This window comes from Xenia sp. Carnegie-2017, unplaced genomic scaffold, assembly GCF_021976095.1.
Source record: "Xenia sp. Carnegie-2017 unplaced genomic scaffold, XeniaSp_v1 HiC_scaffold_6, whole genome shotgun sequence".
In the NCBI taxonomy this organism is placed as follows: Eukaryota; Metazoa; Cnidaria; class Anthozoa; order Malacalcyonacea; family Xeniidae; genus Xenia; species Xenia sp. Carnegie-2017.
Genome location: NW_025813526.1, coordinates 903,636 through 917,239, shown reverse-complemented (window position 1 = coordinate 917,239; position 13,604 = coordinate 903,636). Strand labels below are relative to the sequence as shown.

Sequence of the window (13,604 nt, the reverse complement as noted above, 5' to 3'; positions counted from 1 at the left end):
AACTTATATTTATCTGTTTAAGTCCAGCGACATGTCATAGTTCTTCAAATAATCCAAATTTTCAATTAAGCTCATAAAAAAGGGGGGCTAAAATTCGTAATATAAGCACTTTAAGAACATTCATGTAATAGATTCCATGATTTTCTATGATTGCTTTCTTGATAAATTTGCTAAAATCTACGAATGACTCTTCATATAAGCATCTGCGACCAGAACTATATTCATTTGACTTTTTTGCACAAGTAGTATTTTAAAGAAATGACGTGTAGCTTTTGTAGCATTTACTATGATACTTTACTTCCAGAGCATTACATTCCTTGTCTAATATGTGGACCAGAATTGTTCGGTCCTCTTTCCTGGTTGCAGCTTCACGTATTTTTCCGGCATCTTTCGTTTCTGCGGTAACTAGTTTGACTAGAACTCGTTTTCTAGTTTCCTGAAAGAAAAATTGTAATTGCACATTCCTCACCATCAGTAAGACAACAAAGGTAAAATCATATTGTAGGTAGATTAAGTACAGCACATTACGCTGTTACAAAACAGGTATTGGAATACCTGTAAAATATTGGTTTATTTGTTACATTATTTACCGATTGAGTGACGAAGGGCTTTTCTTGCCTGCATATTATGCATATTGATGGAAAACTGCTTTAGTTCTGATTGGAGGTTTAGAACTGTCATGACAAAACGAGGATGATCGTAGCAGTTTCGTGTGAGGCTCATTTACATCTGTCGACTTATTTTCTTGTATATAGTTTTTATTGACAGTGGCTGCTGAAGCTTTAAACTTTTTGCTCATTCTTTTTTCAGCCCGTCTATTCAGGCCGACATTGGTGAACTTTGCATAGCAATTTCTATGGTACTTTAACTCTCCACGGTACTCAGCCAAAGGACTTTTCATGGGCTGAATTGTTTTCATAAAATTTTGTACTTTTCAGCGATGTCTTTCTGCTCACCATTGTATAGTAACCAAAGCTCGTGACAATGTAAAACTTTTTTCAAAGATGTCTCGGGTAAAATCAGTCAATGGCACATTTTCACCTTTAAAATGGATTACACATCCCCACAAGCCCGCCTTTTGTTGTTTTGATCATTGTGCAAGTTAAGTGCGTGGTCCCGAAAGAATAACTATTAATTTTGGTTCTATTTCCACACGCAACAAAGATAGTGTGAACCAGTTATATTTTTCAAACAAATTATTAATCAACGCGTAAATGTTGAAGTAGATAAGTGTCTTAATAATAATATCAATAAGAGTAAAACTTATCTCCTCTGTCTGAGTACAACCGTGAGTCTTTATTCTTGAGCGTTCGTGAGTCCAACAATGACTCACAATAGTTTTCCAAATAGATTATAGGCACAAAAGCCAAAAGATAGTTATGGCACAAAAGCCAAAATAGATAGATTGTAGCTTGTCAACCTACTTCGGCAGGCTATGCCTACTAAGTTTGTCTCCTCGTAGCTTGTGCTCGTAGGTTGTCCTCGTAGGTTGTACTCAGTGGTGTAAACTACTCATATATACATATAATATCTAATGGGAAGTATTGTGGTTTTGTGACCTACATCCCATACGCAATACAGTATGTTACAGCAAGATATAGTTAACCACAATAACAAAAAATGCGGTTGCGGTTCTAAAATATGTTTACGCATGTAAGCAAGCTTCTAGCGCATGCAAGCAAGCTTCTAGATAATGTCCTAATTAGTAACGACATTGCAAAATGGATTTTAAAGTTAAAATATAAAAATATGGAATGCTTAGTAATATAATATAATAATAATAATAGTTTATTAATGATATTACATGATAGTAGTTGCTATCATGTAACAGTGCACCCGCAATTTTTGCTATATTGTCAGCAGTTTCACAAATGAAACAAGATGGCGACAGGTAAAACTTTAAACGAATATTATGAAACTTTGGAGTACTGAAACACCAAAGATTGCAATTTCAAGAGATGCAAACAACTTAAATCATATTCAGTCAGTAAAAATAAGTAGTTTTCTGTAAATTTTTATGTAGTCATGAATGTCGGCATTTAGAAATCATTTTTTAGCACATTTTCTTGATACAGAATACGGCCTATAAAAATATCGTATGATTGGTAAATAAGTTTTCAAATATTCTATGCATAATGTAATTCAATCTGATATGATGTCTTAAATTAAAGACAAAACTTTACCATTAATGAAATATCTTAGCTATATCCATGGTCTTTCTGTAAGCCAATAATATCACCATTTTTGCTCAAAGATAATACCAATTAAAACAATAATCTAATGATAGACAGTAAACATTTCAATAAATGATTGATGATGGTTGATGTAAGACTAGCAACGCTTTTTTCATGGTGAAACTTAAAGTGTCAAATTACTAGAGTTCCACAATGTCATGACAAGATGTAAAGGAGTAGTCAGACCTTGACACAACTTTCACTCATATGAAAGAGTATATTGTTCTTACCTCTCTCGCAAAATCTAAGGTTTCCAAGTCAAATTTAAGTCGAGAAATAATGCCTTAAGTGCGTGTATTTTTGCCTCTTGTTCGATCGCCATTGTGTATATGCAAGCAAAGCCGCAGTCCAGAAGCAGTTTTTCGTCGTTACGTCACTGCGCGGTTTGGCGGGTATATTTAAATGCAAATCACAATACAAACACAGATTTAAAGGCGCAATTGTCTCACTATATTTGATTACATTTGTAAAAATGCCGTACTGTATGGTACCAGGATGTAACAATTGTTCGAAGAAAACCAAAGGGAGGGAAATATCATTTCACCGATTTCCAAATGATAAAAATGTTGGTAGAATGTGGCGAAGTCGTGTCCGATGCGGAAACCTATTGAAAGCAAATTCATGTTACGTTTGCAGCGGGCATTTTACGCTTCATTGTTTTCAAATTCCTTAAAAGAGCTATTCAACATGAAAGCAAATAAGACGCTAAAACCTGGTAGTTTACCGTCTATATTTCCATTCGTAAAACGGAAACCGGAACGTGAGTTGTCAAGCAATAGAGCCCAAACAAGACAAAAAATTGGAAGACAAACAGGTACTGTACTTTGTGATTCACAAATCTTAAAGTTCATTGTCCTTTGATTATATACTTAAATGTTTTAATATCTATTTTATTTAGGAAATGTGGAGCTTGTTAGAACAGTGTGATAATAAGCCTAGAGAGTCCTCCAATATTGAGCATATTGAGGATACGACTGATGTTAATGTCACAATTTTCCGAAGTGTGTTGAAACACAATGCAACCAAAACATTTTCGTCCATGCAGAAGTTCAATGTGATATGATAATGGCCCAAAATGAAGTAATGGAAGAAAAAGAAGAAGAATCATTCAAGAAAATTAACAACTTTTGAGCCAGTGAAGCAATTTCCCATGGCATTTAATTTGAGTTTTGTGAATAAGGATCAATTCTATAAAGTTCAAGATGAAATTGTATTCCCAGTCATAAATTCAACCAATGAAAAGCAACAAAACAATTTATTGCAAAAAATAAAAGAAGATAAGGCAATTAACTTATGTTGTGATGGACGATCTGACAGTCCTGAGCACAATGCCAAATATGGAACTTAATTTTTAATGGACGAAAGTTCTGGAAAAATTTTTTACTTCTTTTGGTTCATGTGTTAAAGGTTTCTTCTTCAAATGCCATGGAAAATGAAGGTTGTCAAAGGTCTCTCAACAAACCCATCAACCAAGATGTGAAGATAAGGTCATTGACAACTGATCGTCAAGTTCAAATCACATCTGAGTTGAAGAAAAAATATCCTTCAATAATCCACCAGTTTGATGTGTGGCATTTGTCAAAATGGGTCACCGAAAAGTTGTGGAAAAAAGCCCAGAAACATGAACCCCTACTCAAATGTGCAGTTTGTATCCAACCATCTATGGTGGCGCGCTCAGTTTTGCAAGGGAGATGCATATTTTCTGCCAGAAAAATGGGTTTCCATATTAAATCTTGCTGTCAATAAGCACAAGTGGAATGAAAGAAAAAACTTTAATAAGTGTGCCCTTGGTCGACTTTCTGAAAAAAAACAAAGAAAAAGAAAGTGGTTAGAAAATGGCTCTGCTGCTCATGTTGCTTTAGAAGAAATAGTATTCAACAAAAAACTATTAAAACACTTAAAAAAAGCTAACAGAATTTTACCACACTGGGGAACTTGAGATTTACCACAAACCTCTCCTAAAATATTTACCCAAACGTCTTCACTTTTCATACAAAGGTATGCCTGCAAGAACCAAGTTGGCAGTCATTGAACACAATGTAAACACTGGAAGAAAACAACCAAAAGTTCAATATGGAAAGCAGCAAGGGGAAAAACGATATAATATCATCGTGTTTCCAAAAGGACGAAAAAAATGGGTAGCCAAGTCAATTATGGCGAGTAAGTAAAATTCGTGTGTGCAAGGTATGATAGAAGATGTGTGCTGTTTTAATGTAAAAAATATACATAACAAGACTTCTTTACCAGCAAACATTCCAAGAAATATTGCATCTATAGAAAGGCGAAAGAAAGAAAGTGTTATACAAGCACACAAATCATGAACGGGTAAATAGTCCCCAAAAATATCTATGTATATATCAATATTTATAATTAATAACAAGAGCCAAGCTCTAATTGTAAAGTAGCAAAATTTTTTATCTTGCTATGCAAATTCATTAGCAAAAGCACTTTTAAATTATGTACACCAAAATCCTTACATAGCACAAATAAAGAATTAGTTTGGTTTGGCCATTATAATTAGTATTTATTGTTCATTTACTAAATCCAATTTATATTTTTATTTATTAGTAATTTATCATTCACGATACTTTTAAACATGGCTATAATAATTTACATTACCATTATTATTCATCAGCAAATTTAAAACCCTCAAAGACAAAGTCTTCTTTTAGACCTGGTGGTGCGAAATGTGCTCGAATACAGCTAAAAGCACAAGATGGTAGTGGTACTCTAATTTCCTTGCACAATGCATTCCAACACCATCGAGCCAGTTTCCTGTAAGCCACATGTCTTTGTCTCTTATGTTCAGGTCCTTCCTCAGTTCTTGAGGTATAGCATTGCTTGTACTCACTCCATGCTAGTCGTAATACCGAATAATTTAAAAAAAGGTTTCGAAAAACAGGATTATCTGTAATACAGTCTGGAGTATCTATGCCCTCAAATTCTTCGTCAAATTCTATCGAGTCTTCATCCATTGTTACAATAACTGAAATATCTTTGCAACAAACACATTCTTCCACTCTATCCATAATTTGACAATGGCTACATGTGCACCTATTCAGGTAAATAACAACTAAAGAATCATTTTATAACATAATATTTAAAGGTTGAAAACTCAAGCGTAATGTGATATTCGATATACTCGTAACATAAATCGGCAGCGTAATTTGTATGATAAAACATATAAAAACAAAAATGACATTATAAATTGCAGAAAAGAGTAAAATAATACTATTTACCAGAATTTATCCTGAAGTCTGTTGGGTTCAGATACGGATTCAGCCGATGTTGCAACGGCAACTTCGTCGGAGTGGTCCATAGGCTCGTCGCTAGAGTCTGTTTTAATGGTCTCATAAGCATATGGTTGAATCATGTTTTGATCGTTAATCATTACTTCGTAGTTTGAAACACAGCTTCCGGAATAATTACTAGAGGAATCGTTTGTGTAATCCGTATTCATTGCGCAGAATAATTTGAAAACTTAGAAAATCTAATGCATCTATGAATATGCTTATGCACAATTTCTACTTTTGCTAATATATTTTTTCCAATGTTGACAACGATCACTGCGCCGTGACGTAACGACGAAAAACCGCTGCTGGATTGCGGCTTCGCTTGCACGTACACAATAACGTTCGAACAAGAAACAAAATACACACATTTAAGGCATTATTTCTCAAGTTAAATTTGAATTGGAAACCTATGTGCACATTGACTTTTAACTTTTACTTGTGCAATACCACTTTTTAGAATGCATTTTCATCAAAAACAATCTCCTTTCAAGAGGAAAATATTGGGAAGATTCTCTGCTACATGCATGACACCAAGAGCAAGTATTTATAATAATTATCCAGATGTATGAATGTTCATAGTAGCCGGTAGGTTTAGATGGAAGCAGGAATGCTTTTGATTCGACAAAAGTTTCATCTTCTTGTAAAGGCTTTCAGCATAAACGAAACTTATCGTCTTTTGTGAGAGGAATGCTACAACAAATCCCGTTAGCTATTGTACTACAGGGCCGACAACAACAGGTGAGATTCGTCGCAATTTTCTGTATTTAGCAGTCTCCACACTGATATAAACTACGCATTGCTTTCCTCAAATCAGTTATTTTATCAAACTGTTTGCAATCGGTGAATAATAACGCATAAATATATCCGATTTAATGGAAAATCACGTTTCCGTATTACAATTCTTAATATTCTCACTCTCCTTTCCTTACTGACAAAATGGTGGCCAACATGCGCGAGCTAACATGAGCGAGGACAAGTTTTTGCGAGAGTGAGCATACTGTATAATAACTATACAACAGAATAGATACAGAAAAGATACGTAACAGAAGCGCCACTCAGCGAAAAATCTGTCCCCTACTTGTACCCAGTTCTTAAGTGCGCATCTTTGGCGTTTGCCATTACTCCAGCCAGATAAACTGGCCAGAATGTATAGAGATTAATATTATGAAGAGTTGTTTTTCGAAAATTTGACGAATGTAGATTCACTTATGGACAAAATTTTTAATGCTATCGGATAGGATACCAAGCATATGAGGTGAGAAACAGTTTTGTTGTAAAATACGTTCGTCAAATATAATTTTACGGGTTTTATAGTTTCTTTGCCTTTGAATTGTATGAGAGATCCATGTTTAGAATGTCTCTTACATTGAACGGCAATTACCCTAAGAATTTATAATTTAGGACTAATACAAAGGTAATAAATATACTTAGTGTGATCCATTTCTGTATTTTCTAGTAAAGTGTTTCCTATTAGAATGGTCAATGGATTTGTTAGAAGCGATAAAACGACCTTCTGTGCGTAAAGAATGTTCTTCAGATGAAGACGTTCATAGTGTAGAATTTGGACTAAACTACTTTTATATTTGATGCTTGAATCGGGGCTTTTTATTTGCAATGTAGCTTGTCTGCATAATTGTAATTGAACGTTTTTATTTGTAATTGTATATTGAGTTCCTGTGGCTATCATGTCTGTCAAATTTGTATTAACTTACAAATAGATAGTTTTTGTTGTCTTACTTTTAATAAACAATATATGAAATTGCAATTATTTAAAGAATGAGGTTATTGATAAATTGTTTCAATGAAATTAGCAACTTTGTCATTATGTCAAGCATATTGTCAAGCTCCTACAGCTTAGCACTTTGGTTAAACTTCACTTGTGAGTTGTGACCAACAACTGTATGTGAAAAATGATTAGAATTATGTCTGATTCACCACATTGATCAACCAGCAGAGAGAAATTATTGCAACAAAGGGCTTGAACAATTAATTTTTGCTAAAATCCATAAACTTCATTCAATAAAATAAAATTTTTATTGTAAATAATCATGTCACAAACAGAACTTATTCTGACAAAAACCAGTTATAGTTAATCTTAATGCCATTATTTAAATCTTAATACTGTTAGGAATGACGATACATTACATATGTATTAAACAAAGTATTATACATCTGATCATAGTGCTAGTCACATGATCTAGTAAGCACTATTTATTGTATGCTAATTTAAAAATTTTCACATTTTGACTTGTGTTCTGCTCTACACCGCATGGCTTAGATCAACGCCCTTTTTGTAACTAAAACTATTAAATATATGTCGTTCTGCTTCTGCTTTAACAATAAATTAACAAATACTTTACACAGTAAGTTGTTTACCAAAAGGTGAAACACAGATACACCAGAAAACTTTTTTAAAGCATTTGACAACAGGGGGAAACTGTGCCAAGCCAACACCAATCCAATTCACTAAAGCATTCAGGAAGCTTTTTTATGTTCACTTCTCACATAATCAATAAGCGTCTATGTCAAATATACAAATAATCTCCTGATTGAATTTAAAAAGGCAGAAATAACAAAGTTAGGTCATGTGGACCATATGACAGTATATGTTTTACAAATTGCTATTCAAGCACTCTATTTGTGGACCAACATGCTGCTGCTGTTCCAACTTGCTCAAAAAGTAATTCAAGCTTCACTAGTCAGAACTGTGATGAATACAAAATATTTTGGCATCAGACAACCTTCATAGTGGCCATGCAGCATCGCTTCTGATATTTTAAAACACCAGGGTAGACAATTTTGGTGATTCGAATGTCCTGCTAAACGTTCTTTGCAATATATAAAGTAACTGGAGGATAATTTGATTTGTCACTTGTTTCAGCCACGACCGAGATTTCAAATGTTAGAACAAATATCTTCAAGATTCTCTGCAGAATTCTTATATGATAAAATTAAAACTGACGACAAACCATATACCGAGTACACATCTCGTCAGATACATATCTACTTTGAAAATATTCCGAATAAGCCCTCATTTATCAAAACGGACGTCGAATTAATGGATAAATTGTTGAAAGCTTGATGTGCTAAATGTATCCACACAAAAAAAATGGCCAATCTATAGAAATATTTGGGTTTATTTGCCAAAACCCATCCGTAGAACTATATATTATATTACGATCTGGCTGCACTCATCTGTCTGGAAACATGGCCGCCATTTAAAATACCCGGATTGTAGAACTCAAAACAGGGGACACGAACATCAAAGTTTCCGACATCGAGTGGCGCTTCTGTTATGTATCTATTCTGTGCCTATACTGTGTCACAGGTCTACTTGAGAATAAACATGCGGCCATAAGTATTGCATATTTCGACAATATGACACAAATTGTCGAAGGTATTGATGCTAATGATCAGCAAGAACTTTTAGCAGAGGTTGAAGAGTCTGAAGAACCGCATTTGGTAGCACTAATTGAGATAGCGCGTCAATACCCTCTACGAAGATGAAATCCACCTTTCTCCTTTCGTTCTGCAAAGGTTTTCCGGACCCAGAAACGCTTTCTATACTTAAGTCTTAAAACGTAGACGCTGTTGACGTACTTTTTGTTTAAATGCCAATAAGACAAGGCAATTTTTATCAATATCATTATTGCTGGCCGCCATGTTTTTCTGTGCATTTGTAAATGTTCGCGCAAACGCAAACAACTAACAGTAATAATTGGAAATCAAATCTTCCTGTACGCCGTTTTCGCTGTTGCCAAAGTCCGCGAAAAATTTCGAGAGCGGTGGGCGAAATCATAAAGTGGAGAACGGGTTTAATGTTTACTGCTTATTACTCGTCATGATTAAATTCGTCGTTTGAAATAAACAACCGTCAACACGACTTAACGACGAATTAAACAGCGAATTAAATTTGTCTGAATTATATTCGACGTTTGAAACAGGTCCTACTCTAATTCTAGCTTTCTTAAAGAGGTGCATCGGTGATCAAAAAACAACGTAACAAGTCCTATAATTGACACGCGAGGTCGCAATACTATTGCTAAAGTATAATTACAATCAGTATTACAGAACATATTGAGTGGTTATTGCAACATAGATTTTAATATGTGAGCTTGTTGGCATCTATAACAGAATACTGTGGGCTACAAATAAATGAACTATAATACGCTGTATTATAACAAAGAAATGTATGTATAACGCTTCATAGGCCATAGCACTACAGTCATCGCTACAACAAAGCCAGCTACACTGACCATTCATTTGATCACAAAGCTGACATAAACTATGTCAACAAATAGCCTTCGTTGCGTAATAATTCTTCAAAATTTAATCACATATGTCACTAAAAAACTTCATTGAATTAAAACGCTTACCTTTAATAAAATTTACTGATGTCGCGTTGAAAGCGTTAAAATAGCTAGTTGTATTCATACAAATTGCCGTATTGAACCACATGCTAGTCAACGTATAAAATACCAAGACATTCACATCGCTAAAAGCGTGCCCTTGTTTCTTTTCAAAGCTGAACATGATCATAATTCAATTTTTTTAATCAGATGGTAAATTGTCTTAAACCTAACTCACATTTTCCTCATAACACCGCCAAACACGAGATGTTTTCGCAAAATTCTAGCGTTTTAAATTGCGATTGATTCATTGCTACCACTACACAAATTACATACTTCATTGTCATGGCAACTCCAACACGTTCATTCAGAGAGGATTAAACGTATTTGTGTTGAAAATTAATTAGTTTTTGACAAACAAGATAATAGCAAATTGGTATCCAGTCCATTGCACGTGTACAACACTGACATAAGTCTTCTTCATATTGTTCTGAACAGCGTATTTATCGGGCGATTGAATGACAACTGAGTGTATGTAGTATTAACTATTTGCGGAAAACCATTATAAAGATATTAGAATAAGAAATTATTATCCCAAGTTCCCACCTTCGAGAAATAACGAGAGTTTTGTTCAGGGGCGGATCTAGCGAAAAAACTGACCGTATCAAGAGCCGACGGCTCGGGGGAGCTATGGGGTCCGGAGGAGAAATTGTCGTTTTCTCCCGCCCCCGGAAAAATTTTAATATAGAACCTGAAGAACGCCATTTTCCGCAATCTGAGCATTAAGTTACAATAAAATGAATATTAGCGTCAACTCTCTGTATAGTGTTCTCTAGCCCCTTCCCTTTTCTAGTCAAGTTGCATCATTTGTGAAATTACAAAGTAACTTACTTTTTTATAGACATTTAATCTTTCATATCACACATCAACCCATAAATATGAATTGTTTTTGCTGTCGTTTTCAACAAACAAATTGACAAATTGTTCAATTATTGCTCTTAAGCAGTTATATGCACAACTGCTGTGTAGTAAGTACGATATGCTGACTGCTGAGAGAGTTTTATCCGAGACGATAGGGAAGAAATATATAACCATATTAGGGGAAAACCATGTCAATGGGAAACGACATTGAATATAAATGATTACATATCTTAAATATATATCCATACACATTACATATCATTTAAAACAAAACGTCTGATGATTTGACAATCGTAGCCATGGTAGATTGTAAATTCTAGTTGAATATCTTGGTGTAGTTGATTGTCAACTCATTAGCCCCACTCCAATTTCATCGAACACGTCAGGACGTATTATTCAAGTACGCGAATTACAATTTACATTCGAGGTTGTAAGGTAAAACTTTAAGACACAACAAAAATTGCTTTTCATACCTTACAGGAACATGATGTCCACATCTACTAATCTGGCTCTTCCGAAATTGTAGCTTCAAGAAAGCAGAAACACCGACGAGCTGGCGTTTTGACTTCGACCGCTGCCTATCGTCAAAGAGTAACTTCTCACACGAACGTTTCAATCCAAGCACAAAGCTCTCTCGAGTCGCTTCTTTAGAGCCTAACTGCAGGGGCGGAACTAGGGTATGTCACATCAGTCAGATGTTTATAGTTGAAAAATTATTTATCAAATTTAATGATTACAACTTTTTTGGATCATTAAATTTTCGTTCTGTAATCGTTTGGATTTCATTGTCAAAATTCTGTTTTATGTATAAAAACTTATAAAAAACCACCTTAGTAAACAGATCAGTAAATAAAAACATATCTAGAATTATATTAACTGGCTCACTGATAAGCGAATTATATTAACTGGTTCGACCGATAACGGAGCTCAAGAACGCTTATTCAAGCCATTCCATTGGTCAATAGCCAGATCAGTGGACGATCTGGAATAATCTCGACTGATAAGTGGCCGGACCGATAAGGGAGTCCAATTGCTATCATGTAATTAGTTTGTTTAAATTTTTGTCTTAGTGTGATTGGTTTGACCAATTTCGACTGATAGCCTACTGAACTAACATAGTCAGGCTCACTGTCTGAATTGAATGTTTGATCGTTTCATCGTAATTTTCTAAAGCATGATAGAAACTAAACTACAATCAGATGGAATTCATGGAAATCTTTTACAAGTTCATATATTGACATGAATGCTGCTGTCCATTTATTCAAGAGGGTAAAAAATTTATGGATAAATTGTAAATGCTTTGCGAAGATGATCTCGCGAACGACATTTCAGTCATTGATGTTCAAAAGCAAGCCAACATTGTATTGAGTTTTATCAGCAGGAATTTACATCCAAAATCGTAAGTAAAGGACAAGTGAAGTGTATGCATGAATGTAATATATCAAAGTCAATTTATGCAAGTATGTGATGCGACTTATGTCAATGTTGCGTATGGTAAGCAGATTGATGCTTCTAAAATTGTTGTTGCCGAAGGACTTTTAGCTATGATTTCTATAGTGCTTTGGGGAATCTTGGCCTTTATAGGGCAGCAAAATCCTACATTCCTTTAAACAGTGGCGGATCTAGGGTTAGTCAGAATAAATTAATGCTGCACAGTTTGGAATATTTTTACAATTCTAAGCCCCTCAGTAACAAGTCCATTGGTGAATATATATTCTTTAGAAATTTAAAACCCATAGTGCTTTTCTTAAAGTACTTTGAATTTAAAATTAAGCAGCTTTAATTTATTTTGCTCGCTGCTGCTCGCTGTGACTACCCTAGATCCGCTAATGCCTTCAAATATGTTTCAATGAACAAAAAACCTGTACTCATAAAGTGCCATGCTATTATTTACCAAATTATAAACAAATGTTTGGTTCTTTTCAGTTTATGATCATTGATCATTCAATCATTGGACAGTTATACTGCACAATGTTTAATATCTGAGAAAACTAATGTTGATTACCTGAGAAGCTGTTTACTATAACCTGTGATTACGAATCTTTCTAATCCTTGAAGCTTTTTATTTTGACAATTTGACTGGAATGGTATTAAACCTGAGTATTTTACATACATGAAATGTTGTCCAATGTTACAAATTGTCCCTAACTGAATACCTCATGTAGAGATGTCCAAGTGTGCTGATCTACGGCTCATATCAGATTGTTTGCCAGAAATTCCTAAGGGCTATTGATGTATGGAAAGCATTTTCTATAAAATAAAATTGTGTTCCTAGGTATGCAGATAAACCTTGAAATTTGGCAAAACAGAAAAGTATTTTTCATGATCACTAGGTAATTTTTCTGATGATCATTATAATTTCTAAACTAAATTATTTCATATTTACATTTAAATTAGTTTTGATTATAGGAAAAGATATTTATCATGACCAGTATGCATGACACATGAACCAATTTTAACATTCATGTCATTATATGATTAAAGGCATGTTGGTTACATTCTGTTTGTCTTTGTAAATACAATGCTACTGGTGATTGCTATATAGCACACCTTGTATATAATTACAGAAGATAATAGTCTAGTGAAATGCCTAATAAACATTGATGGCATTAAGTTGTCCTTAATTGCAAATGTTCACTCTGATAATTTTTGCTTAATCTTTGAATTTGCTGGCACTGTATGTGGAGATGGGTTAAGGGTTACAATAAACTTGCATGGTTTGAAGTCTGAGCTTTTCTACATCTATGAACTGTCCCTTGTAGTACCAAATTTTTAACTTAACTCATTCCATAGAGGTTTGAATGGGG

General features: G+C 34.3%; 1 protein-coding gene and 1 long non-coding RNA gene across 4 annotated transcripts in view; one reads left to right on the top strand and one right to left on the bottom strand.

Annotated features, from left to right (window-relative positions):
* The window catches only part of LOC124457691 (mucin-3A-like), a 31,704-nt gene extending 21,521 nt beyond the window's left edge, over positions 1-10,183 (bottom strand). For all 3 annotated transcript variants that reach the window (XM_047007894.1, XM_047007896.1, XM_047007895.1), the window contains exon 1: positions 9,904-10,183. In XM_047007894.1, the coding sequence (XP_046863850.1) occupies positions 9,904-10,066 (163 nt within the window). In that variant the 5' untranslated portion in view covers positions 10,067-10,183. The remainder of the gene's footprint in view (positions 1-9,903) is intronic.
* On the top strand, positions 6,664-7,244 carry LOC124457692. The gene is made up of 2 exons (XR_006952733.1): positions 6,664-6,782; positions 6,984-7,244. It is a non-coding gene; the product is annotated as an uncharacterized LOC124457692 (long non-coding RNA).
* Positions 10,184-13,604: the final 3,421 nt, after the last annotated feature.